This window comes from Podarcis vaucheri (genome assembly GCF_965113315.1).
Source record: "Podarcis vaucheri genome assembly, chromosome: 8".
Classification (NCBI taxonomy): domain Eukaryota; kingdom Metazoa; phylum Chordata; class Lepidosauria; order Squamata; family Lacertidae; genus Podarcis; species Podarcis vaucheri.
In genome coordinates, this window is record NC_138766.1 from 87,455,093 (window position 1) to 87,482,030 (window position 26,938).

Sequence of the window (26,938 nt, forward strand, 5' to 3'; positions counted from 1 at the left end):
GAGCAAAGAAGCTTGAGAGATTCCAAGCTTCCTACTTTTATAGAAAGAGGACTCTCTGATCAAGAGTGGGAGTAGATTGGCTATAGGTATTCCCTTCTCGAGGTTTCCCATAAAAAATGAGTTCCTCTTGCTGGAAAAAGGTTCTGTATCCCTACTGTACCATTATCCTGCTCTTTCCAGCCAATTAGCTGGGCTTTCTTTCCCTGGCTGTATTGGAAATCTCCTGCGTTGGGAGCAAAGTGCTTCTCAGTGTTTAAACCTAACTTGGAGGCTTTTGAAGTATAATGGAGCCTTTCAAAGCACTTTTGTATATTTTACAAATGGAGCTGTTAGTGTACATGACCACAATCCCCTAAAGACTATATTGACAACCCAGTGACAATTGTTTTTCTCTTGTCACATGACACTGGCAAACTGATTAAGCATAAATGAAGGCAAACAGGCAGATTCCAGCACATCTTGTCATGAGCTCTTAAAAGCATTGAATGTTTCTTCAGGACTTGGGAGTTGCATTGGTGTCTGCAAACCTTCTGGTTCCAGCACAGGATTACTTATTTTGTTTCTCTCTCTCTCTATCTCAATATCTGATCCAACATTAGTCACAGGTAAGCGAAAAGCTCATTAGAAATTCTTCACTTGCAAGAGCAGAAAGACGAGTAATTGGTGTGGCAGAATTAAGCATCGATGATGATGATGATGATGATGATGATTGACAAGCACAGCTTCAACCCCTGGGGTTAAAAGGTAAAAAGATAACACAGCTGTGAAACATTCTGTATGAGGTTTTAGGAACAGAAAAGTATAGGAAGCTGCCTCCTAAAATTTAGTCCATTTATTTATTTATACCCACCTTTCCTCCAAGGCTTTTAAGGTGGTATACATGGTTCGTCTTGCTCCTCTTTTTATCCTCACAACAAACCTTTGAGGTAGGTCAGGCTGAGGAACTCTGGTTTGAGGTTATCCAGTGTTTTATGTCTGTGTGGGAATTTGAACGCTGGTCTCCCAGATCTTACTCCAAAATTGGAATCACAATGCCACATTGGCTCTTTCCAATTTGCCCAGTATTGCTTTACATTGTTGCATTGCAGGGGGTTGGACTAGATAACCCTTGGGTCCCTTCCAACTCTAAGATTCTATGGTTGTGTGACTCTGGATGACAGCACTTCTCAAGGGTTTCAGACAAGGGTGTCAGGGATGGAACCCTTCAACACAGGAGGCAGATGTTGCACCACAGTGCTATGTTCCTTGCCCTCGGGAGCATTTTTACTTTGGGGAATATGGGAACCCTATCATAGAGACTCTCTGAAACCCCAAATATATTCGGGTAGCTGCAAGCCCCACTGGCCCCTTTACCTGGCAATTAAAGAGCAAGTCATGTCACCTTAACCACCCACTCCAAAATAGCTACAAAGTATGAAAGACTAATCTCCAAAGCTTTAGTTTTTTTATTTGCTTATTTCTGTTAGTAAAGATTAATTCTACTGTTCTCTAAATTCTTCCAGCAGGAAAACAACGGACAAAGTAGAAAAGCAAAGATTGATCACGATGCTCAATTACACCCTCCCATCACCGTCCCCAATGAATGCTGGAGAGGAATATTATGGAACGGACAATGGAACTGTTCTCTGTAACAATAGCTACACTGGTAATCATTCAGGATTGACATTAGGACAGTATATATTGAATATCAGCTACCTTTTAATCAGCATTTTTGGGCTTTTGGGGAATGGGACTGTCATCCGGCTGCTTGGTTTCTGCATTAAGAGGACTCCTTTCACCACTTACATCCTGAACCTCTCCATAGCTGACTTTGGTTTACTCACAGTTGTGTTTATTAATAGAATGTGTTTCATAGTGGTAAAATACTTCACTTACCTTGAAGAGTACATGTTTTACTTGATTTTCCTATTTATGTACACCAACGGTCAATTTCTGCTGACAGCCATCAGCATTGATAGGTGTGTGGCTGTCCTTTTCCCACTTTGGCATCGATGCCACCGACCACCAAATATGTCCACCGCTGTTTGTGCCTCAATATGGGGAGTTTGTTCTATTTCCCCTGCAATTCACTTCACTCTCCTTCTGTCTGATTTCAATATTTCTAGCACACTGGGCATTCAGCTTATTGTGAATGGCTTCCTTTGCCTCCCCCTCATGACTATCGCCACTCTGATCCTTTTTATCAGGGTTTGCTTTAAATCACACCAGAGGAGGAGGGGGAAACTTCTAATTATGGTCCTGCTTGCTCTCTTCTTCTTCATCATTTTTTCTTTCCCACTCAATGCTGTTTTCATCACTCTTTTTGTTCTTCATTCGGTACCTCCTTTTTTCTCACAATATGCCTTCATACTCGGCTCTCTGAACAGCAGTGTTAACCCTTTGATTTATTTCCTGGTTGGAAGACAGAAAAGAGGCAGGTGTAGGCAGAGCATGAAAGCCACATTCCAGAATATTTTCAAAGAGGATGAAAACCCTGGAGAGGCAGGGGAGATTGCTTTGGAAACTCAGTTATGATGGCTCAAAAATATTGCCAAAATCTGTCTTTATCATTGTGAGTCTGATGACACAATCTAGTTCCCAATTTACAAACTTTCTGTCTGTAACCTTGTTGACCTGTGCTCAGTGCTGGCTATTGATTTCAGAGTGTGCATAGAATCTCAGTCTTGAACAGATGGATGGACTTGATGAACTTCTTATTATCCTTATTATTTTATAAATCTAGATAGTATACGACTATGGAGGAAGCCTGGGTCCATTGTATTCATACATTCATTTAATGTATTCAGGGAGCTCTGAGCTTGAGGTTGGAGCTGCTGGGGAAAGATGTAGGCTGGGGTGGGAAAGTAGATTTGGCTGGCAGAAGGGAACCTCTACACACACTTTGAATGCCTTATGCAACCACTTTTGTTTTCAGTTCAGAACCTCCCTAGATCCTATATTACGACTACTTTTGTGCCTGCCTGAACAGCTATGTTAACCCTTCCCTGTTGGAAGACATAGGAGATTATAAATGGTGTTTGTGATTTTAAAGAGTGGCAAAATGTAATTCCAAGATTTACTGTATCTGGCAAGGAAAGAAACTAAGAATAAACTTTAAATTACTTACAGATACCAAAGAGAGAGGAGGTTTCTCTCTATCAGATTTGAAATTGTATTACGAAGCTTCTTGCCTTTGTTGATTAAGGAATTGGATATTGTTAAAAAATACAGCTCTATTAGATCTGGAAGGATTTGATGAGAGATTTGGGTAACATGCATATTTTTGTTATGAGAAGGCAAAAGTCCATAAAGCTTTTGTGAACCACATAATTCAAAATCAATATATGAGTTGTTGAATAGATTTAAGACTTAATAGAATGTAAAACACCATGGTGGCTGTTGCCGTTAGAGGCAACAACTATTAAAAAAAGTTAAATATGGGGGGAATGATGGGCCACCTATGGAGATTTGGTGATGGAGATGGATGACCAGTGGAAACTTAAACCTTATAAGGAAATAAAAAACCTTGGTAAATGACTGGCTGCATTATCATCAAATAAATGAAGTGTTTAAAGAAGACCCCCCCCCCCCAAAAAAAGGATGTGAATATATAAGATCTGGGTTTGAATTGGATTTATTAAGTAATAAAGTAAAAATGATGTCAAAAATGTATGTTACTTTTGGAATGGCATACAAAAGATGAAGAAGCTAAATCTTTAATGATACATTGGGCAAAAGATACTGGGCATAGCATACAGCTAGAAGATTGGGAAAGATTGTGGAAAGATGGAATAAATTGTACTTCGTGCAGTTTGCTCAAAGAAAATGTAATGAAATAATACAAATAATAAAAATAACTTATTATTTATACCCCGTCCATCTGGCTGAGTTTCTGCAGCCACTCTGGGCGGCGTACAACAAAATATTAAAATACAGTAGTCCATCAAACATTAAAAGCTTCCTTAAACAGGGCTGCCTTCAGATGTCTTCTAAAAGTCTGGTATATGTTTTTCTCTTTGACATCTGGTGGGAGGGCATTCCACAGGGCGGGTGCCACTACTGAGAAGGCCCTCTGCCTGGTTCCCTGTAACTTGGCTTCTCGTAGTGAGGGAACCGCCAGAAGGCCCTCGGCACTGGACCTCGGTGTCCAGGCAAAACGATGGGGGTGGAGATTCTCCTTCAGGTAAGGTCAGCACCAACACTTTGAATTGTGCTTGAAATATACTGGGAGCCAGTGTAGGTCTTTCAAGACTGGTGTTATGTGGTCTTGGTGGCTGCTCCCAGTCACCAGTCTTGCAGCCACATTCTGGATTAGTTGTAGTTTCCCGGTCACCTTTAAAGGTAGCCCCACATAGAGCACTTTGCAGTAGTCCAAGCAAGAGATAACTAAATCATGCACAACTCTGGCAACACAGAGTTGAGTGTATCTGAAGAAGTGTGCATGCACACGAAAGCTCATAACAAGAACTAACTTAGTTGGTCTTTAAGGTGCTACTGGAAGGAATTTTTTTATTTTGACTATGGCAGACCAACACGGCTACCTATCTACTTCTGGCAACACAGTCCACGAGCAGGTAGAGTCTCAGCCTGCATACCAGATCAATCTGATCAACTGCTACTCCCTGGACACAGAATTGACCTGCACCTCCATGGACAGCTTTAAGTATAGAATGACTCCCAGGCTGCTCACCTGGTCCTTCAGGGGCACAGTTATACCTTTCAGGACCAGGGCGACCTCCACACCTGCCCGCGTCCTGTCCCCCCAAAACAGTACTTCTGTCTTGTCAGGATTCAACCTCAGTCTGTTAGCTGCCATCCATCCTCCAACCGCCTCCAGGCACTCACACAGGACCTTCACTGGTTCTGATTTAAAAGAGAGGTAGAGCTGGGTATCATCCGCATACTGATGAACACCCAGCCCAAACCTCCTGATGATCTCTCCCAGCGGCTGCATGTAAATGTTGAAAAGCATGGGGGAGAGGACAGAACACCGAGGCACCCCGCAAGTGAGAGCCCAGGGGTCTGAACACTCATTCCCCCCCCCCAATTTCTGAACACGGCCCAGGAGGAAGGAGCGGAACCACTGTATAACAGTGCCCCCAGCTTCCAGCTCCTCTAGACGGTCCGAAAGGATGTTATGGTCAATGTTGTCAAAAGCCGCTGAGAGATCCAGCAGAACTAGGAAGCAGCTCTCACCTTTGTCCCTAGCCCACCAGAGATCATCGACCAGGGAGAAGAAGAAGAAGAAGAAGAAGAAGAAGAAGAATAATAATAATAATAATAATAATAATAGTTTGGATTTGATATCCCGCCTTTCACTCCCTTTAAGGAGTCTCAAAACAGCTAACATTCTCCTTTCCCTTCCTCCCCCACAACAAACACTCTGTGAGGTGAGTGAGGCTGAGAGACTTCAAAGAAGTGTGACTGGCCCAAGGTCACCCAGCACGAGACGCGAACCCGGTTCAGTTTCAGACAGTTTCAGTCCCATGATGAGGCCTGTATCTCAACTGGAAGGGATCCAAATAGTCCACTTCTTCCAGGCGTGCCTGGAGATGTTCAGCAACCACATGCTCAATCACTTTGCCCAAGAATGGAAGATTTGAGACTGTGTGATAGTTGGCCATATTGGCCGCATCTAAAGATGGTTTTTGAAGAATCTGTTGGATAACCACCTCTTTCAGTGGGTCTGGGAAGGCTCCCTCACAGAAGCATTTACCACGCCGTGAAGCCCATCGCCCAGCCCTTCCCAGCTAGGTTTTATAAGCAAGGATGGGCATTTAACGCCAGTGAAACTAGCAAAAATGTATAGAACAAATTACCAATGTTGGAAATGTAAAGAAAAAGATGGTACCTTTTATCATATGTGGTGGGTGTGTAAGGAGGTGAAGGCTTTCTGGGAAATGATATAAAATGAACTTTAAAAAATGTTGAAATATACATTTGTAAAAAACAACAACCCAGAGGCCTTCTTATTAGGTATTGTGGGTAGAGAAATACATAAACAAGATAAAACATTGTTTTTATATGCAACAACTGCAGCAAGAATATTATTAGCACAAAGATGGAACAAGAAGAGATACCAACGAAAGAAGAGGCACTTTTCAAGGGGGATATGGTGACTTAAAACAACAGTGAACATTTGAGTAAAGCAGGGATGGAGGGAACTGAGAGGGGGGAAATGGCAATTTTAAATAAAGCAGCAGTTTGAGTTAAATACATTCAAGCAATGGTATATTTGAGGATGGTGCATCCTTGGGGGAATCTTATATGAGGAAAATGGAGGTTTTAAAAAATGGCAGAGTTTTGAGTAGTTAGCAGGGGGTGACATGGGGGAGTGGGGAAAAGCTACAGGAAATTGCCACTTTCCAGAAGAAACTTCTCATGGCTCTTATGTTACTGTATCCATTGGCTGCAATATACCCTGTGTTTTTGTGCTTTTTTGTATATAGATTAAAGTGGTACCTCGGGTTACTCATTCTTCAGGTTACAGACTCTGCTAACCCAGAAACAGTACCTCGGGTTAAGAACGTTGCTTCAGGATGAGAACAGAAATTGTGCTCAGGCGGCACGGTAGCAGCAGGAGGCCCCATTAGCTAAAGTTGTGCTTCAGGTTAAGCACAGTTTCAGGTTAGGAACGGAACTCCGGAATGAATTAAGTACTTAACCCGAGGTACCACTGCATTATGTTAACCAAGTTGAGCATGGAAAGATAGAAGCATACTATGCTATTAATCAATAAATGAATATCACTCTATCAAGTCACAGAGTTGTTAACTGCTTCCCGCTCCCCAATGACTAGGAAACCACCTTTTATCAAGAGTGAAACAGTGAGACTTAAGAAAACAACAACCTCCTCCTAATTTTGCTGATGGCTATCTTGATCACCAATAAAGAAACAGTTTCTTCTTGTCACAAGATGTTGGCAAACTGATTAAGCACAGACAAAGAGAAGAGGATAATTTACAGGACATTTTGAATTCAGCTTGGTCAGACTTACAAGTTTTCCTTGCAAGTTGGGGATTGCATTGATTCCTGCAAATCCTTCGATTGCCTACTTTCCCCACCAAAGAACACTGTTACTCCTGCTTCCTCCTGCCCATGATATCTGAGCCACAGATTCTTACAGGTATGTGGACATACTTAACATGCAAGGGTGGCAGGAGAGCTACTGCTCAGTGGGATAATTAGCAAGCATTCTGCACACTGACATGAACATAATTATAGGGATCCCAAGTGGCAGGCTAGGAAAGAATGAGTTCTGGAGATCTCAGTGCCTGATAGCCTTAGTAGCTTAAGGTCTAGCACTAGGATGTTGAATGTCCCTCAAAGTCCCTTCTGATGTTTGGGCCAAATCAACAGTAAACTGCAGGTTTTCACTGGGAAACTAATGGAACAAAAGAATAACCTCTCATATCCTGCCATAGAAATCACAGTTCAATGTATGTTAGAAAGTTATACATAGAGTTTTGTATCCAAAATCTGAGGCTGAGTGGTTTGCATGAAGAATTCCAGATTCAGTCTCTGCCGGGTAGGGCTAATTCATATCCTGTTAAAATGTTCATATCCGCGAGTTATTGTTCCAATTATTCATGGGGAGGTTTCTATTTTCTCAGTCCAGATACTTCAACAATCTCCTGTGTGTTCAGGAAATGAACCTATTGCAAAGAAAGAAGAAAAGAAAACACTTATCCAAGTCTCCAGAGACATATGCACTTTATGCTTGCAGGTGTTTTGAGGGCTCTTGTTCATCTGCAGAGCTTTGACTTAGTGAGCAGAAAGGATTCACTCAGTGGCAGCTCCAGGTAGGGACAGGATTGATTCCTGCCTATATCCCTGCTGGTCAGTGTCAGCAATGTGAGCTAGGTAGAAAAGCAGTCTTGCCTTGCACAAGGCAGTTTTTTATATTTTATATTCATTCATTCAGAGTTTTGAACGTACACATGGGTTGAAAATGGATGTGTGTATGGTTGGGCTGGATACCAACACAGACTGAAGGAGAGATGAATATAAAGGAGTCCTGAAGCTTCACCATAAGGGCTGCCTTTGAGGAGCAGCATGAAGGAAAAGAAATATGTGAGGACACCAAAGGGGGGGGGAGCAAGAAGAAAGGATGTGATGTGTTAGTTCTGATGCAAGACATTTTCCTGCCTGAAGCAGAGGAGCAATTGTACTCACAAACCCTTGCTGCACCTTTTTCTGCCTCCATCCTTCCCATTCAACCCAATTCTGTCATGAGAAATGCTTTCCTTACCTTCCTGCACTCTCTCCTGCCACACATAGAATTTATGTAGCTTACATCTGGGAGGAAAGAGGCTTGAGAGATTTCAAACATCCTACTTTTATCCATAGAGGACTCTCTTATTAAGAGTGGGAGCAGATTGTCTATATGTAGACAGGAGTGCCTGGCGTGCTCTGGCCCATGGGGTCACGAAGAGTCAGACACGACTAAACGACTAAATAACAACAGCAACATCCCTACTGTACCATTATCCTGCTCTTTCCAGCCCATTATCTGGGCTCTCTTTCCCCCGGTGTTTTGGAAATTTCCTGCGAGGGGAGCAAAGTGCTTCTCAGTGCTTAAAACTTACTTGCAGGCTTATGAAGTGTAATGGAGCCTTTCAAAGCACTTTTGTATATTTTACAAATGGAGCTGTTACTGTGCATGATCACAATCCTCTAACCATTACATTGACAACCCAACGATAATCGTTTTTTCTCTTGTCACATGACACTGGCAAACTGATTAAGCATAAATGAAGGCAAACAGGCACACTCCAGCACATCTTGTCATGAGCTCTTAAATGCATTGAATGTTTCCTCAAGACGTGGAAGTTGCATTGGTGTCTGCACAGGATTACTTACTTCTGGTTCTCTCTCTCTCTATCACAATATCTGATCCAACATTAGTCACAGGTAAGCGAAAAGCTCATTAGAAATTCTTCACTTGCAAGAGCAGAAAGACGAGTAATTGGTGTGGCAGAATTAAGCATCGATGATGATGATGATGATGATGATGATGATGATTGGCAAGCACAGCTTCAACCCCTGGGGGTAAAAGGTAAAAAGATAACACAGCTGTGAAAGATTCTGTATGAGGTTTTAGGAACAGGAAAGTGTAGGAAGCTGCCTTCTAAAATTTAGTCCATTTATTTATTTATACTCAGCATTCCTCCAAGGCTTTTAAGGTGGTATACATAGTTCGTCTTGCTCCTCTTTTTATCCTCACAACAAACCTGTGAGGTAGGTCAGGTTGAGGAACTCTGGTTTGAGGTTACCCAGTGGGTTTTATGCCTGTGTGGGAATTTGAAAGCTGGTCTCCCAGATCTTACTCCAAAATTGGAATCACAATGTCACATTGGCTCTTTCCAACTTCCCCAGTATTGCTTTACATTGTTGCATTGCTGGGGGTTGGACTAGATGACCCTTGGGTCCCTTCCAACTCTAATATTCTATGGTTGTGTGACTCTGGCTGACAGCACTTCTCAAGGGTTTCAGATAAGGGTCTGCCGTAATGGTTGATGCCAGGGATGGAACCCTTCTGCACAGGAGGCAGATGTTGCACCACAGAGCTATGTTCCTTGCCCTGGGAAGCATTTTTTACTTTGGGGAATATGGGAACCCTATCATAGAAACTCTCTGAAACCCCAAATATATTCAGGTAGCTGCAAGCCCCACTGGCCCCTTTACCTGGCAATTAAAGAGCAAGAGTCATTTCACCTTAACCACCCACTCCAAAATAGCTACAAAGTATGAAAGACTAATCTCCAAAGCTTTAGCTTTGTCTTTGCTTTTTTCCGTTAGTAAAGACTAATTCTACCATTCTCTAAATTCTTCCAGCACGAAAACACCGGAAAAAGGAGAAAAGCAAAGACTGATCACGATGATCAATTACACCCTCCCATCCCTGTCCCCAATGAATGCTGGAGAGGTATATTACAGAACGGACAATGGAACTGTTATCTCTAACAATAGCTACATTGATAATAATTCAGGGTTGACATTAAGTCAGTATATACTGGATATCAGCAGCCTTTTAATCAACATTTTGGGGCTTTGGGGGAATGGGACTGTCATCTGGCTGCTTGGGTTCTGCATTAAGAGGACTCCTTCGACCACTTACATCCTGAACCTCTCCATAGCTGACTTTGGTTTACTCACAGTTCAGTTTATTATTATAATATGTTTCATAGTGGTAGCAGACTTCTCCACTTGCCTTGCATTTTACATGCTTAACTTGATTTTGCTATTTATGTACACCACTGGTCAATTTCTGCTGACAGCCATCAGCATTGATAGGTGTGTGGCTGTCCTTTTCCCACTTTGGTATCGATGCCACCGACCACCAAATATGTCCACCGCTGTTTGTGCCTCAATATGGGTACTTTCTTCTATTTCCCCTGCAATTGAAATCACTCGCTTTCTGGCTTATTTCATTGTTTCTAGCACACCGGAAATTCAGCTTATTGTGAATGGCTTCCTTTGCCTCCCACTCATGATTATCGCCACTCTGATCCTTTTCATCAGGGTCTGCTTTAAATCACACCAGAGGAGGAGGAGGAAACTTCTAATTATTGTCCTGCTTGCTCTCTTCTTCATCATCATGAATGCCGTTTTCACCACTGTTTATGTTCTTGATTCAGTTCTTCCTTTTTTCTCACCATATTCCATGATACTAATCTGTCTGAACAGCAGTGTTAACCCTTTGATTTATTTCCTGGTTGGAAGACAGAAAAGAGGCAGGTGTAGGCAGAGCATGAAAGCCACATTGCAGAATGTTTTCAAAGAGGATGAAAACCCTGGAGAGGCAGGGGAGATCGCTTTGGAAACTCAGTGATGATGGCTCAAAAATATTGCCAAAATCTGTCTTTATCACTGTGAGTCTGATGACACAATCTAGTTCCCAATTTACAAACTTTCTGTCTGTAACCTTCTTGACCTGTGCTCAGTGCTGGCTATTCAGAGTGTGCATAGAATCTCAGTCTTGAACAGACGGATGGACTTGATGAACTCCTTATTATTCTTATTATTTTATAAATCTAGATAGTATACGACTATGGAGGAAGCCTGGGTCCATTGTATTCATACATTCATTTAATGTATTCAGGGAGCTCTGAGCTTGAGGTTAGAGCTGCTGGGGAAAGATGTAGGCTGGGGTGGGAAAGTAGATTTGGCTGGCAGAAGGGAACCTCTACACACACTTTGAATGCCTTATGCATCAGCATTTTTGTTTTCAGTTCAGAACCTCCCAAGATCCCATATTACGACTACTTTTGTGCCTGCCTGAACAGCTGTGTTAACCCTTTGATTTATTTCCCTGTTGGAAGACAGAAGAGAGGCAGGTGTAGGCAGAATATGAAAGCCATATCCCAGAAGCCTTCTGGAATGAGAAAAACTCTATGGAGTCAAGACCGCCACTGAAACTCAAGCTATGGAAGCTCTAAAAGGTTATCACTTTTAGTTTTATCACTTCAGTCCTATCTAGGCATTCTAGCTCCAACTAAGCCAGTTTTCACCAGTGGAGGCACATTTTGAAATGTTCAAGAGGTAAAGTCAGAAAATGACTATCGTGGATATGACAAAACACAAATTGACTGCTGCCTCAAAAGCAGCATTAAAAGAACAGAGATGGAATCACATAATATGGAAAAATCTATTCTATGGTTGTTGTTAACACGGTTAAATCTTGGTTGCTACGTTGTCTGTTTCTGCTGTTAACTGAATCAAAGAATAATGTTTAATTTCTGCCCATAGCTATACTCATCCAGCACCACAAATAAATGGCATGCATGCAGAGCAATCTTATATATGTCTACTCAGAAGTAAGCCCTTTAGAATTCAATAGGACCTACTCCCAAGGAAGTGAATCTAAGACCATAAGAAGAACCTGATGAATTTGGCCAATTGCCCTTTGACTCCACCATCCTGTTCTCACACCGCTGAACCAGATACATGATGGAAATGAGCAGGCAGGGCCTGATCACAAAAGCGTTCTCCCCTTCTGCAATTTTCAGCAGCTGGCATCCAAAAGCACATTGCCTTGTGCTGTGGAAGCAGAGCACAGCCTCCACCATGATTTGTATCTATTGATAGGCCTATTCCCAATTAATTTGTGTATTCTTCTTTTAAAGCCTTCCAAGTTGGTGGCCATCACTGCATACAGTGAGAGGCAGTTTTCAAGGGGGAAATGGTGAATTAAAACAACAGCAGACATTTGTATAAATTGGGGGGAAATGAGAAGGAAAAATTGGCAATTGTAAACAACAGCAGTTTGAGTTAAATCCCTTCAAGCAATGGAATATTTGACGACCCTGCATCCTTGAGGGAATCTGATATGAGGAAAGTGGAGGTTGTAAAGAATGGCAGAGTTTTGAGTAGTTAGCAGGGGGGACGTGTGGGAGTGGGAAAAAATATGCAGGAAACCCCCAATTTCTAGAAGAAGCTTCTCATGGCTCTTATGTTACTTATCCATTGGTTGCAATATTCCCTGTGTTTTTGTACCTTTTTGTATATACATTATTCTGTTAACCAGGTTGAGATAAAGCCTTATTTCGCCAGGGAATCATTTTTCCCGCGTCCCCAGGACCAAAGAAAGAGTAAAATAACACCAGGAAAGTTTCTTCTTTGGAGAAAAGGGTTTTATCTGTGCACAGAGACAGCCAGCAGAATATAGTTTCTGAAATCTGACTGCAAAGTAATACACATCAGCAAACTTTCTTATACCTGAAAGCATTCCCCCACCTCTCAAGACCTCCCCCAATCAGCTGGCAAGTTTTCACTTATTCCCTTTTAGGGCATATCTTATTGCTTGCTAAGCAGTCCCTTATTGCTTGCTAAGCAGTCCCTCGTCTTACCCCTGTACGTGTGCCTTTTCTGCTTGCTTAGCAGTCCCTCCCCTCTCCTTCGTACACGTGTCCTTTTTTTTTGCTAGCTTAAGCAGCCCCTTGTACGTGTCTTTTTTTTATCTTGCATTACTGAAGCAGGAAGCGCAAGGCAGGAAATGGCCCCTGTCTGTCTGCTAGCTGGCTTGACCACAATGCAGAAGTAAATTTTGCAGAAACTCACTATGTGCAGAAAATATGAAGATTAATCCTTCAGAGAAGGGACAGAAAGAAGCATACTATGCTATTAGTAATCAATAAATGATTATCACTCGATCAAGTCACAGAGTTGTTAGCTGCTTCCTGCTTCCTGATGACTAGGAAACAAACTTTTCTCAAGTGTATGTATCATCATGCCCTACAACTGATGATATATGGTCTTCTTCTCTTACATTGCTACTTACATATGAAATAATCATGTATGTATATTTTTGGGTTTATTCTGTTATTCACATATGGAAAAAATCTATTATTGGTTGTTGTCAACAAAAACAGGTTTGAAAAACTGTCTTCTCTTCCAGACACTTCGAAGGTTTTGTGGTTACATTGTCTGTTTTTCGTGTTCTGCTCTAAGTTGGAGCTAGAAAACAAAAGTTAATTGAATCTAAGAAAAAGTTTAATTTCTACATATAGCCATACACATCCAATAGCACAAATAAATAAGAGCATGCAGACCATGTACTCGTCTACTCTGCAGTGAAAACTTAAGAGATGTATTTGACCTACTCCCAGGCAAGCGAATATAAGAGCAGAAGAAGAACCTGATATGTAGTTTTACCCTCCATGAATTTCTCAGACTGGATGGAAAATTAAAGGGAATTACCAATTTCCAGAAGCAACTTCTCAAGCCCCTTATGTTAGTTAATCGTTATAGAAATTGGCTGCAATATTCCATGTGTTTTTCTACTGTCATGTATATTTGTAATTTTGTTAAACATATTGAGCATGGAAATATAGAAGCATGGTGTGGTTTTAATCAATAAATGAATTACTCCCGATCAAGTCACAAAGGTGTTAGCTGCTTCCCGCTTCCGTAACACTGGCAAACCAGCTTTTCTCAAGAGTACTTTCTACAACCGTGAGACTTAGAGGGCAACAGCCTCCTTCTAATTTTGTTGATGACTATCTTGTTCACCAGTTAATGCAGTTTCTTTTTGTCACAAGATGTTGGCCAGCTGATTAAGCACAGATGAAGAAGAGCGGTTAGGTTACAGAACATCTTGCAATCTGCTTGGTCAGACGTAGAAGTGGCTTGGGGAATTGCATTGATTCCTGCAAATCCTCCAACTGCCTACTTTTCCCAGCACAGAATGCTGTGACTCTTGCTTTCTCCTTCTCATGATATCTGATCCACAGCTTCTCACAGGTACAGTACGTATGTGAACATACTTCATTTGGAAGGGTGGCAGGGGAGCCATAGCACAGTGGCAGAATTATGCATGCATTTGGCACACGTGCATTTTGCACGAAACTGCTTTACAGAGACAGAATGGAGACGGAGTATCTACGCAGTCTTGTGACAGCCCTGCTTCCTGCTGAACTAAAAATGTAGCCTCTTGGAATACAGATAGTTTTTCTCAACAGGCAACTTCTCATAGATGCAGCGGCAGAACAAGCCAACTGGGCACTGGGGCAGGACACTCCGTGGGGCTTCCAAGGAGTCTGCCTGCCTCCTCCCACTCAGACACCCTACAGCTGATGGGGAGGAGGCGGGCAGACTGTTTGGCGCAGTGTGGAGAAGAAGAAGAAGCAGAAGAGTTTGGATTTGATATCCCGCTTTATCACTACCCGATGGAGTCTCAAAGCGGCCAACAATCTCCTTTCCCTTCCTCCCCCACAACAAACACTCTGTTAGGTGAGTGGGGCTGAGAGACTTCAGAGAAGTGTGACTGGCCCAAGGTCACCCCGCAGCTGCATGTGGAAGAGCAGAGACGCGAACCTGGTTCCCCAGATTATGAGACTACCGCTCTTAACCACTACACCACACTGGCTCTGGAGCCAATGGGTGCCCAAACCACGTGTCCCCACCAGAAGAGAAATGTGGCTCTGGCGTGCTGCAGGCCCCGTGGTGAGTGCCACCTGGCATTTTGTCACCCCCCTCAGTGGTGACACCCAGGGAGAACTGCCCCCCACCACATACACCCTTCCTCTGCCCCTGCATAAATGTATAGAAAAGGGGAACAAAAGAATTGCATTCATGTTGGATTGGAGAGGCTGTGTTCAATCTAAAATTGAACAATGGAGAAGCAAACAAAGAAAGAATGGGAGGTGAGGCTAACAGGGAAATATTAGCCAGTTATTTCAATAAGATGTATTTTGATTGGGTTACAGGCTTAACAGGGAAAGGGAACTGAGAGCTTATGCCAAGGAAGACGATGAGTTTCATAGAGTAGGGCTGCCATATGTCCAGATTTTCCTGCACACGTCAAAAGCAGAAGGGGAACCATAAGCAGAAGTGTACATGCATTGAAGGCAGAAAATCCTAGGCTGAATCCCTGGGGAAGGGAATACAGGGCTGGAGAAACCAATAATCTGCCTCACAAGTGCTCTACTATAGGGGTACAACCTTATTTTAAAAAAATCTCAATGTCAGGCTCATCAGCACATGTGAGCATGCACACACATACAGATACTAGCTCTCATTTTGCTGCTTTGAATTCATTTTAACTTGTGTAGATTATTTTTCTGTTATCGTTCATAGTGTGTGTTTCTTTCATAAACCATTTACTGGTGGTGACACTCCTCCTTCTTATGTTAGGAAATACTATGTGGGGGACAAATAATGGGGGTCGAGGAGGGTCAATAGGAGAGGAGTGAAAAATATCCCTATTTCCATCTGAAGAATGTTAGGGGTCATGTTATCAAATCTTGGATTGGAGAGAAGTGTCCCCATGCCCTCGTAAAAAAAAGCAGATTGGTCTCCCACAAATGTCAGTTGCCCTGAGTGGGGTTGGGAGATCAAAGAGCTGTTGGGGCAGCAGAAAACCACAGCAGAGGAGAGGACTTTTGTGTTCCAAAGCTGTTTGTAGGCTTCCCTTAAGCATCTGTTTGGCCACTGTGAGACCAGGACAGTGGATTTGACTTGAGTTTTATTTAATCTGGTTTTGTTAAAAATCACAGTTTAATAATAATAAAAACTTACACATGCCTACCCAGTGTTATGTTATGTTTTTATATATGTTGGAAGCTGTCCGATGTGGCTGGGGTACTACTACTGATAATGGCTTTTGTTTTCTTGATGTTCAACTCCTTCTCCCGTTCCTCTTCTCCACTCCAGATTTGAAACATTGACCCCATCCAACCGCCCCACTCTCAGTGGATAGCACACAACACGTTAATTTCAGATGTTATGTCTGACTCAGAGAGCAGAAGAGGGGAATTTTAGTTTTAAAATGATATTCTTAGTGATGCTATGCCTGCAGATTCCTTAATTGGGGAAAAAATCCATAACCCACCGCCAAACTGCATTCCACCCACCCATAACTTTTGAAACTGATAAATTTTGAAAAACATTCTAAAGAAGAATATTCCTAAAGTTTTTGTTTCTTTCTTTGTTTATCAGTCATGAATTCCCACTAAACAGCATGTCTCTTTTGTTACTGTTTGAGTGTCTCAGTTTAATATGGTTGAGCTTTATTGCCAAAACTGACTCCACATTTGTTTATTTTCTCTTGGTAGGAAGATCCATAGAAGAAATAGCTCAGAAGCAGAGATTAAGCAAAATGAGCAATGATGGCCTGGGATCCTGGTCCACTTTGGATGCTTCAGGGGAAGATCTTGGAGCAGAAAATGGAACTGACCTCCTAACCCCCCCCCCTCCCCAGGATGGTTTTGATCATGAATTATCACCATATCCTATAGAAGACATTTTTATCTCCGTCTCCATTTTATTTATTAGCATTTTTGGACTTATGGGGAATGGAACTGTCATCTGGTTTCTTGGCTTTTGCATGAAGATGAATCATTTCACCACCTTCATCCTGCATCTGGCTGCTGCTGACCTTGGGGCAATCATATGCTTATTTACTTTCCCCATTATATATCTTCTGGAGTCATTTTCATTCTTACATGCCAGTGATTATTATTTCAATATAATATCTTTTGGCACCTTTGCTTTATTGTTCATGTACAACACTGGTCAATATCTGTTGACAGCCATTAGCATGGACAGGTGTGTTTCTGTCGTCTTTCCCCTTTGGCATCGATGCCACCGACCACCACACTATTCCACCCTTGTGTGTGCCTTAATATAGATCATTGCTTTCCTGCTCACTGTAATCAGCATGATTATTTTTATTTTTTTAGTTATAATGAATTCCCTTTTCTACCTGTTTCTAATGAATGCTATACTTTGCCTCCCACTCATGACCGTTTCCACTCTGGTCCTGTTTATAACAACAACAATCTTTATTATGGTCCAGAGACCCAACAAAACATTACAAATCAATACAGAGTTCATACAGCCTACCTCCAGGTTAATCAAGCACTTTGTTTAGAATATAGGGCTCGTTTGTTCTTGCAACCACCGATAAAAACTTTGCCACTGCCAACGTTCTGGCTTTTGTCCGGTCTTCCAGTAGGAACCTGACATAGTGAGCCTCTGATTTTCCCGGGAAAGGCACCAGCAAGGGTAGTATCAGTTCAGCCCTGGCCTGCTCATACTTTGCACAATGCAACAAAATCTGATTTATGGAATCGATGTCTTGAGCACACGAGCAAAGTCTGTCCTGGTAGGGAACTCCTCTCAACCTACCATCCAGCACTGCAGAGGGGAAGACATTTAGTCTGGCTTTGGTGAAAAGCCTTCAATAGTTAGGTACTGTCAGGTTTTTGATGTAAGATGTTAACTCAAAGACATACCCATATTGAACTCCTGCTGCTAGCGGACTACAGACTGTGTGTGACCGAGATCGCAAGTCACTGTTTATAAAAGTTTACTTTAGATCACAACAGAGGAAGAAGGGGAAAATTGTAACAGCCATCCTACTTGGCCTCCTCTTCTTCCTCTTCTTAGCTTTCCCATTTACTTGCATTTCATTAATCCATTTTTCCCTTGAAAGTGGAAACAGTACTAAAATATTTATTGGGCTCTTATGCAGCTACCTAAACAGCAGTGTTAACCCTTTGGTTTATTTCCTGGTTGGAAGGAAGAAACACAGTCGATCAAGGGAGAGCTTGAAGGTCATATTCCAGAGGGTTTTCAAGGAGGAACAGGGAAGAGAGGATGTAGAACTCCGGGTCAGCCCACAGATATGATGCTTCAAAAGAATCAGAATGATTCACTTTTTCCCTCTTGCTATTCTGATACTTTTGGCAAGGTCCTCGGGCTGTTCAGAAGTTCAAAGAAACCCATATACCTGCATTTTATTATTCCATATTTCCTGGTTGGAAAAAAGAAACACAATCGGTCAACAGAGAGCTTGAAGGTCATATTACAGAGGCTTTTTAAGGAGGAGGAAGATGGGAGAAAGAAGCGAAACGTTCAAGACCAAACCTGGATCTGATGACTTCAAAGAAGAATTGAGCCATGAAAAAGACTATGTACTGAAAGTGGAGACGACAGATATACCTTTCCCTGCTTATCTCTTTGCTTTGTAATACAAAGGCTTTAATAAAAAATGACTGGTTAATCCCCCCCCCTAAAAAAAAATGCTTCTTATACTTCTTTGCACTTGTTCTACTCTGAACTCAGTATCTCCCCCTCCCCTCTTCCTCCTCCTTTTCGTCTTAAAATATTTTAATTAAAGATTTCTTGGTTTACAAAAGTATGTGCAATGTCTCTTTTTTCAAATTTCATTTGTTGAAACATTAGTGAAGGAAAGGGGGAAAGCGGTGGAGGGCTAAACATGAGTGAGGTGGGGTGGGTGGCAAAGCTTCTATTATAATTAGTTTAACTTATTAGAAATCTATTTGTTAATTTCTAGAGATTGTATATCTCTGGAGAGGCATAGAGGTAAACCCCATTTCCATTTTTTTATCGGCAGATTATTATTTATTGAATGTATGTATTATTATTATTTATTGAATTTATATACTGCCCTATACCCGGAGGTCTCAGATGAGTGAAGCCTGAGACTTCTGGTGCTTTCTGCCATAATGAAGGCAGCTCCCATGTTGGTGGAGATCGATCACAGATCATAAACAAGGACGATTTGAGGGTAACTGTCATTGAAAGCCCTCCCCCCACAGTGTTCGGGAGGGGGTGAACTACACTCGCAGATCGTCTGATACCTAGCTTTCATCCCGACATGGATTACAGGAGGCGCTGAGTGCAAAGCAATTCGCTTATTGGTAACAATCTGATGCAGCCATTATGGGCAGAGGTTCTTCTGTTTTTTAGAATGAAATTGGATGTAATTTACAGATGTGTACTGGACCAATAGGACATGATAATCTGCTTTTACCCTTTCTTTGTACACATGTTACAGATAGGTAGCCGTGTTGGTCTGCCATAGTCAAAATAAAAAAATTACTTCCTGTAGCACCTTAAAGACCAACTAACTTAGTTGGCGGGGCTGGCGACGGGGAGGAGCAGGCTTCTCCCCCCGCCAGCCTTCTAGCCAAGTCGGGGGACAGCGGGAAGGGCGCGCTGCGCCCCTGCCGCTGTCTCCCGAGTTTGCGGGGCTGGCGACGGGGAGGAGCAGGCTTCTCTCCCCGCCAGCCTTCTAACCAAGTCGGGGGACAGCGGGAAGGGCGCACTGCGCCCCTGTCGCTGTCTCCCGCGTTTGCGGGGCTGGCGACGGGGAGGAGCAGGCTTCTCCCTCCGCCAGCCTTCTAGCCAAGTCGGGGGAGAGCGGCAAAGGCGCGCTGCGCCTCTCCCGCTGTCTCCCGAGTTTGCGGGGCTGGCGATGGGGAGGAGCAGGCTTCTCCCCCCGCCAGCCTTCTAGACAAGTCGGGGGACAGCGGCAAAGGCGCGCTGCGCCTCTCCCGCTGTCCCCCGAGTTTGCGGGGCTGGCGACGGGGAGGAGCAGGCTTCTCCCCCCGCCAGCCTTCTAGACAAGTCGGGGGACAGCGGCAAAGGCGTGCTGCGCCTCTCCCGCTGTCCCCCGAGTTTGCGGGGCTGGCGACGGGGAGGAGCAGGCTTCTCCCCCCGCCAGCCTTCTAGACAAGTCGGGGGACAGCAGGAAAGGCGCGCTGCGCCTCTCCCACTGTCTCCCGAGTTTGCGGGGCTGGCGATGGGGAGGAGCAGGCTTCTCCCCCCGCCAGCCTTCTAACCAAGTCGGGGGACAGCGGGAAGGGCGCGCTGCGCCTCTCCCGCTGTCCCCCGAGTTTGTGGGGCTGGCGGTGGGGCTCTCCTGAAGCCTGGAGAGCGAGAGGGGTCGGTGTGCACCGACCCCTCTCACTCTCCAGGCTTCAGCGAAAGCCTGCATTCGCCCCATAGGACGCACACAGATTTCCCCTTCATTTTTGGAGGGGAAAAAGTGCGTCCTATAGTGCGAAAAATACGGTATATGGATCGTTACAAAAATAGAACTGTGTGAGAATATTGGTACTATTTAAAGCACCAATCTTCCACTGAACCGCAATTAGGGCTATGGCTTTTGAAGATGTACCACAGCTCTGGAGGGATGCCTGATCATTAGCGGCTGAGTGTTGGATGAGAAAGATAAGTTGGAGACTTACCCGGGGGTTTGGTCATGACTCCAGACATTTTGTTAGACTTTGACAAGCAAAGTGTTACGATATTAAAGCAACGCAGCTGCAAAGTGGTAGCTTGAAAACATCACATGATGGAACTTGTGGGAGTCATAGCCACGGTAAAGGCTTGTAATATTGCAGGGTGCCCCCTGATCTTGGCTGACCAGCACTCTGAGCTTTACAATGCGTTGGAATGCATTGACCTTATAAGGAGTTATGTTCCCCCCTCTCTGGGCAGTGTAACCCTATATCGTTTGTGGGTGGGTTAAAGCTTGACCGGATGAGGTAACGTGAGTCATTGGAATGCAGCCATGCAGCTGGAGAGGAACAAAGGGTAATAAGTAATAAAAGGACTGGAGGGAGAGGAGAAGTCTGAATTGAGCTGCCCTCCGTCCATGGAAATATTGCTGGCCTCTGTGTCTTTATTTTATGCTTAAAAAGCACCATTTGTATAATGGCTGGCTCTGACAAGTGGTGCCCCGTGTGAGGCTAACTTAAAAGAAGAGGCAACTTAAAGAAAAGAGGCAAAATTAAAGCAAACAGTCTGAGGCAGACTAAGAGGATTTTAAAAGAAACCGTGAGAGGTTTTTCTATCCAAGCAGTGGATATCATCGGCTTACCACGCCCAGCAAGGGTTGCACAGCGCTGAAGCATCTTAGGATCCCTGGTGAGTCTGATCCCTTCTATTATATTGATTTTTGAAAAATGGGCAGCTCTTTGTCTAATCCCCAACAGAAATTTTTAAAAGACTTACAATTTCTCCTCTCCTCCAACAAATTGGAAGTTCCAGAGGGTGATTTGCTACAGCTTATTCTGTGTATTGATGAACACTATCCCTGGTTCCCTTTGAATGGAACATGTGAATTGAAACTTTGGGACAAGATTGGTGAACATTTTCATGAGCTCCCCAGCATCAGTATTCGGATTTTAAATGCATGGTGCAAGGTTCATTATGCCATGGGCTCCTTATCACCAAAAAATATCTCCCTGGCTGCATTGCCAACACAACCTCCAGCTTCTTTAATCCAGCCTGCTGTGTTAGAGTCTGCTGTGTTAGCCTCTGTTCCGATATTTGCCTTACCAGCACTTGCCTTGCCAGCAGCAGCTCCAGACCCCAAGCCTCCAGACTACAGTTTCTCACCAGAGGACCCAATCCTGCAAAAATACTATGGTCTGGCTGGAAATAATCCAAATCTTTCAGAGGCAGGACCAGCTACCCCCTTTCAACGTGCAGTCCTTGCCTGTTCCTTAATTCAGGATACTATGGCATTCCCTGTCATTGTGCCCCCTGCTGGTGCTCCAGCAGGAACTCAAGCCCAGCACCAACCTTTTGACTTTAAAATCTTGAAAGAGCTTCAATTGTCAGTAAGGACAAATGGACTTCAAGCCCTATTTACACAGGCTCTTTTGGAAGCCACATTAGCCCAGCCTTTGGTTCCAGATGACATCAAGCTTTTGGCACGTACAGTGTTACCCCCATCAGCTGGTGTTTTGTTTGCCCACGAATGGGAAACTGCTTGCTATGCAGATGCTCCAGCCTTGTTACAACAAATCAGGGGAAATAATCCAAATATTACCCTCGCAGACGTCATAGATGCCATGATAGGGCGTGATCCTTTCGCTCAGGCTTCAGTACAAGCCACACTGCTGCAGATCTTATTGAGGGATACTGCTCTTGCTGATCAACAAGCAATGAGAAAAATCCCAGAACCCAGTATTCAGTCTAGATGGGGTTCAATCAGGCAAGAGGCAAGAGAATCATATTCTTCCTTTATGGACAGGCTGCTTACAGCAGTGAGTCATCAAATTGAAAATCCTGAAGCCAAACAAATAATTATCAAACAATTGGCCTTTGAAAATGCCAATGAGGATTGTAAGGTTGCGTTACAACCATAATACACAACCCTGCCACAGATACAGCAGCCATGCTTCGCATTTTTCAGTCTGTTGGTACAGCCACCCACAAGGCCCATTTGCTGGCAGCAGCGCTCAATGAAAACCAGCCTGTAGCCACCGATACGACGTTTCCAGCGTGGCAAACCAGGATCACCGATACCTCAGTGTGGGTAGAACGGTGGCCTCCACCAAAAGAAAAATCCGCAGCAATGGCACCATCTTGTTTCTGAACAGCTTATTTCTGAACAATTGACTTTCGGCCACATTGAACCATCTTCATCCCACTGGCTCCAGTAGGCAGGGAACAGTTTGCTTTTACATTGCCAGCATATCACAATTCACAGCCCATCCAACAATATCAGTGGATTGTCCTGCCTCAAGGCATGCGGAATGTCATCATTTTTAATCCTCCAAAGGATGACCGTTTGACATTTCTGACACAGGTCACCTATGTTTTGGCTACCCCCTTGTCTCTCACACCTCTCCCCTCTGCACTAACCCTCTTCACGGATGGAACGAAAAGTAGGGGGGGTGAAATGGGAGGAGGGAGGAAAAAGGAAATGTTATTTACCCCTCCACAGTCTTCTGCCCAGCGAGCAGAGCTAGCAGCTGTGATTCTTGCCTTTCAATCCTTTCCTACTCAACCTTTCAATCTTATTGTGGATACTCAGTATGTATATCGCCTTTTTGCTATTTTACCAATATCTTATATAACTCCTTCCTTGGATTCTGACTTGTTTTCCTTGTTTCTTACCCTGCAGGCCTTACTTCAGCATAGAGAGTTCCATTATTATGTTGCACATCTTCGCTCTCACACATCGCACCCAGGGTATTTAGCAGAGGGCAATGCAAGAGCAGATGCGGCTCTGAGGGACATTTCTACCTTTTCTCTCTTTTCTGATCCTATACTATGTCATAACACCTTTCACCTTCCTGCAAAAGCATTGGCAAAGCATTTTCTATTCCCTTGGCCCAAGCAAGGGATATAGTTTCCCAATGTGCTTCTTGTTGTAAATCTCAGCTGGCCATTCCTTTTGATGCTGTCAATCCTAGGGGCACGTCTGCATTGGCGTGTTGGCAGATGGATGTCACACACACACCTGTGTTGGCTCCACTCTCCAAGGTTCACCTCACGGTGGACACCCACTCTGGATTCATATGGGCTACGCCCATGAGGGGGGAAACAGCTCGGCATGTCATTCAGCACACTATCCGCTGTTTCTCAGTCATGGGTAAACCTGCGCATATCAAAACTGATAATGGTCCAGCTTATATTTCTAAAACATTTTCAGAATTTTGTATGTTGTGGAATGTGAAATTAACTCATGGCATACCCTTTAACTCCACAGGTCAAGCTATAGTGGAAAGGGAACACCTGACGTTCAAAACCCTATTGCTTAAACAGCTTGGCGGCCGAAGCATACCAACAGCAGATATCCCTTCGGCTGTTCACCAAGTTCTTTTTGTACTTAACCATTTTTTATATCCACATCTTAGGACCCATACCCCCACTGAATTGCATATTAGGAAGGAGGAGGCACTCCCTTGGTGGTGTACCGACGCTTGCCTGACCCCGCGTGGCATGGACCTGTCCCGCTGATCACGTGGGGACGAGGGGACGTGGCAGTGGACGTCTAGGACAAGACTTTGTGGGTTCCAGCTCGATGCGTGCGGCCATGGCAAGCCTCTTTAACCGCGGATGCGCCTTCCTAACCATTTGCCTTGCCATCCTTTGCTGCACCGTTATACAAGGAGAAGCAGATGACCCAGTCCAGTTGAAACCACCATATTTCACCTCATCGGCTGGCAAGCAGTTGTCAGCTTCCTACTCTGGCTGGCAGCATCCACGGCTCAGCCACTCTCGAACTATAAGAACAGCATTGTTGAATAAGACTTTTAGGGTAGAAAATTATCATAAGATATGGAGGAATATTTTTGTACAAGATATGATTATGTTTACCAGTTTATTGCATGCTTCTAAATGTTGGTTATGTATGCACATGCCGCCCTTTTGTGAGTCATTCAGGCATAATGCTTCATGATGTGCCTGTCAATGGATCTTTTCGATTTACTAATATTATATCCCCTAAGCAAACTTTTTGGCCCCCAGTACACTTGACCCTCCATGAGCCTGCACCCATTTATTTTCAAATTAAGGAGGGGAAAGAATCATGGGGCATATATCCAAACTGTCAATATACATTGAAATTCATGTTTAATAGCTCTTGTTCTCTTACAGGAACACACAGTGACCAATCTCAGTGCTATAGGAGTGACACCAGTGCATGGCTAATAAACTAGAAAGGAAGCTACCATGTAGCTTGGAATCAGAATTCTTATATTCTTGGCTTCCGGATGGAAGTTGGCTTCGACATTTATTGATTTTAGTGATCATTATAGTAGTTATTTGCATTATTTTGTGTTGCTGTATACAATGTATTCTTTCTATAATCTCTATATGTACTGCATGGTTCTCCAGTCCGCGGCCCGCTTCCGGTCTCACATGAGACGTCTATCGCTCTCGATATAACCGTATTGGTACTGATTAATTAAATAAAGAAAGAGGGCATGTGGGAGTCATAGCCACGGTAAAGGCTTGTAATATTGCAGGGTGCCCCCTGACCTCGGCTGACCAGCACTGTGAGCTTTACAATGTGTTGGAATGCATTGACCTTATAAGGAGTTATGTTCCCCCCCCTCTGGGCAGTGTAACCCTATATCGTTTGTGGGTGGGTTAAAGCTTGACCGGATGTAGGTAACGTGAGTCATTGGAATGCAGCCATGCGGCTGGAGAGGAACAAAGGGTAATAAGTAATAAAAGGACTGGAGGGAGAGGAGAAGTCTGAATTGAGCTGCCCTCCGTCCATGGAAATATTGCTGGCCTCTGTGTCTTTATTTTATGCTTAAAAAGCACCATTTGTATAACGGCTGGCTCCGACAGGAACTGTCTGTGGGAAACAGTGTTACAGTCAGTTTACAGGGCGATTCACCAGAATTTGCTCAGAGTGTAATTTGAGACCTTACTCTTGCGTATGTAAAGGAAGTATATGCCACTTGCTGGAAGGAGTCTGAAGTGATCGGACATGTTTTATGTAGTGCTGAAGAGTCAGAAATAAAGCGATGGACTGTATTTTTCGCCCCATAGGACGCACCGGCCCATAGGACGCACCTAGTTTCTTGGGAGGGGGAATAAAGGGGAAAAAATTATTCCCCCCCCAGGTGCGCTGCGCCAATCCCGAAGCTTGGGGCGTGCGGAGCTCAGCGCGCCCCAAGCTTCTGGGTGCCGGCAAGGTCTCCGCTAGCCATGAGAGAGCCGTGCGGCTCTCCCAGGGCTAGCGGACCGCTGCGCTAATCCTGAAGCTTGGGGCGTGCGGAGCTCAGCGCACCCCAAGCTTCTGGGTGCCAGCAAAGTCTCCGCTAGCAGTGGGAGAGCCACGCGGATCTCCCAGGGCTAGCGGACCGCTGCGCTAATCCCGAAGCTTGGGGCGTGCGGAGTTCAGCGCGCCCCAAGCTTCTGGGTGACAGCAAGGTATCTGCTAGCCGTGGGAGAGTATCTGCTAGCCATGGGAGATAACGATTCAGGGTTGACATTAGGACAGTATATATTGCATATTGGTCACCAGAGGCATACTGCATCACACAGAGGAGGCAGAATATAAATTGATCATCCATTGATGTGCTCAGTACACTTTTAAAGTCATCCAAGTGGCCATTGGTATATACTTTGGGATTCTACCTTTTAATCAACATATTGAGTAGTTAGCAGGGGGTGACATGTGGGAGTGGGGGAATATCTACAGGAATTTGCCACTTTCCAGAAGAAACTTCTCATGGCTCTTATGTTACTGTATCCATTGGCTGCAATATTCCCTGTGTTTTTGTACTTTTTTGTATATTTAGCAAGCATTTTGCACACTAACATGAACATAATTATAGGGATCCCAAGTGGCAGGCTAGGAAAGAATGAGTTCTGGAAATCTCAGTGCCTGATAGCCTTAGTAGCTTAAGGTCTAACACTAGGATGTTGAATGTCCCTTCAAATACCCTTCGGATGTTTGGCCCAAAACAACAGTAAACAGTAGGTTTTCATGGGAAAAAGCAATGGAACAAAAGAATAACCTCTCATATCCTTGCATAGAAATCACAGTTCAAGGTATGTTAGAGAGTTATACATAGAGTTTTGTATCCAAAATCTGAGGCTGAGTGGTTTGCATGCAGATGATTCCAGATTCAGTCTCTGCTGGGTAGGGGTAATTCATATCCTGTTAAAATGGTCATATCCACTAGTTATTGCTCCAATTAGTCATGGGCAGGTTTCTTTTTTCTCAGCCTAGATACTTCAGCAATCTCCTGTGTGTTCAGGAAATGATCCTATATTATAACTGAAGGAGAGATGAAGACAAAGGAGTCCAGAAGCTTCACCATAAAGGTTGCCTTTGAGGAGGAGCATGAAGGAAAAGAAATATGTGTGGACACCAAAACGGGGGGAAAGCAAGAAGAAAGGATGTGATGTGTTAGTGCTGGTGCAAGACATTTTGCTGCCTGAA

At 43.8% G+C, this 26,938-nt stretch overlaps 2 protein-coding genes and 1 pseudogene across 3 annotated transcripts; all 3 read left to right on the forward strand.

Moving 5' to 3' along the window:
* Positions 1-615: 615 nt before the first annotated feature.
* LOC309539529 (mas-related G-protein coupled receptor member H-like) lies at positions 616-2,514 on the forward strand (the record flags this gene model as incomplete). Its single annotated transcript, XM_082235880.1, has 2 exons — positions 616-744; positions 1,503-2,514. The coding sequence occupies exon 2, from the start codon at positions 1,546-1,548 to the stop codon at positions 2,512-2,514; it is 969 nt and encodes a 322-aa protein (XP_082092006.1). The 5' UTR covers positions 616-744; positions 1,503-1,545.
* Positions 2,515-6,906: 4,392 nt separating this feature from the next.
* On the forward strand, positions 6,907-18,113 carry LOC309539813 (proto-oncogene Mas-like; annotated as a pseudogene). Its single transcript, XR_014224543.1, has 3 exons — positions 6,907-7,105; positions 16,536-17,244; positions 17,957-18,113. The product of XR_014224543.1 is annotated as a proto-oncogene Mas-like (transcript).
* On the forward strand, positions 9,860-10,813 carry LOC309539532 (mas-related G-protein coupled receptor member H-like; the record flags this gene model as incomplete). The annotated part of the gene is made up of 1 exon (XM_082235883.1): positions 9,860-10,813. One exon carries the CDS (start codon positions 9,860-9,862, stop codon positions 10,811-10,813), a length of 954 nt encoding a protein of 317 aa, XP_082092009.1.
* Positions 18,114-26,938: the final 8,825 nt, after the last annotated feature.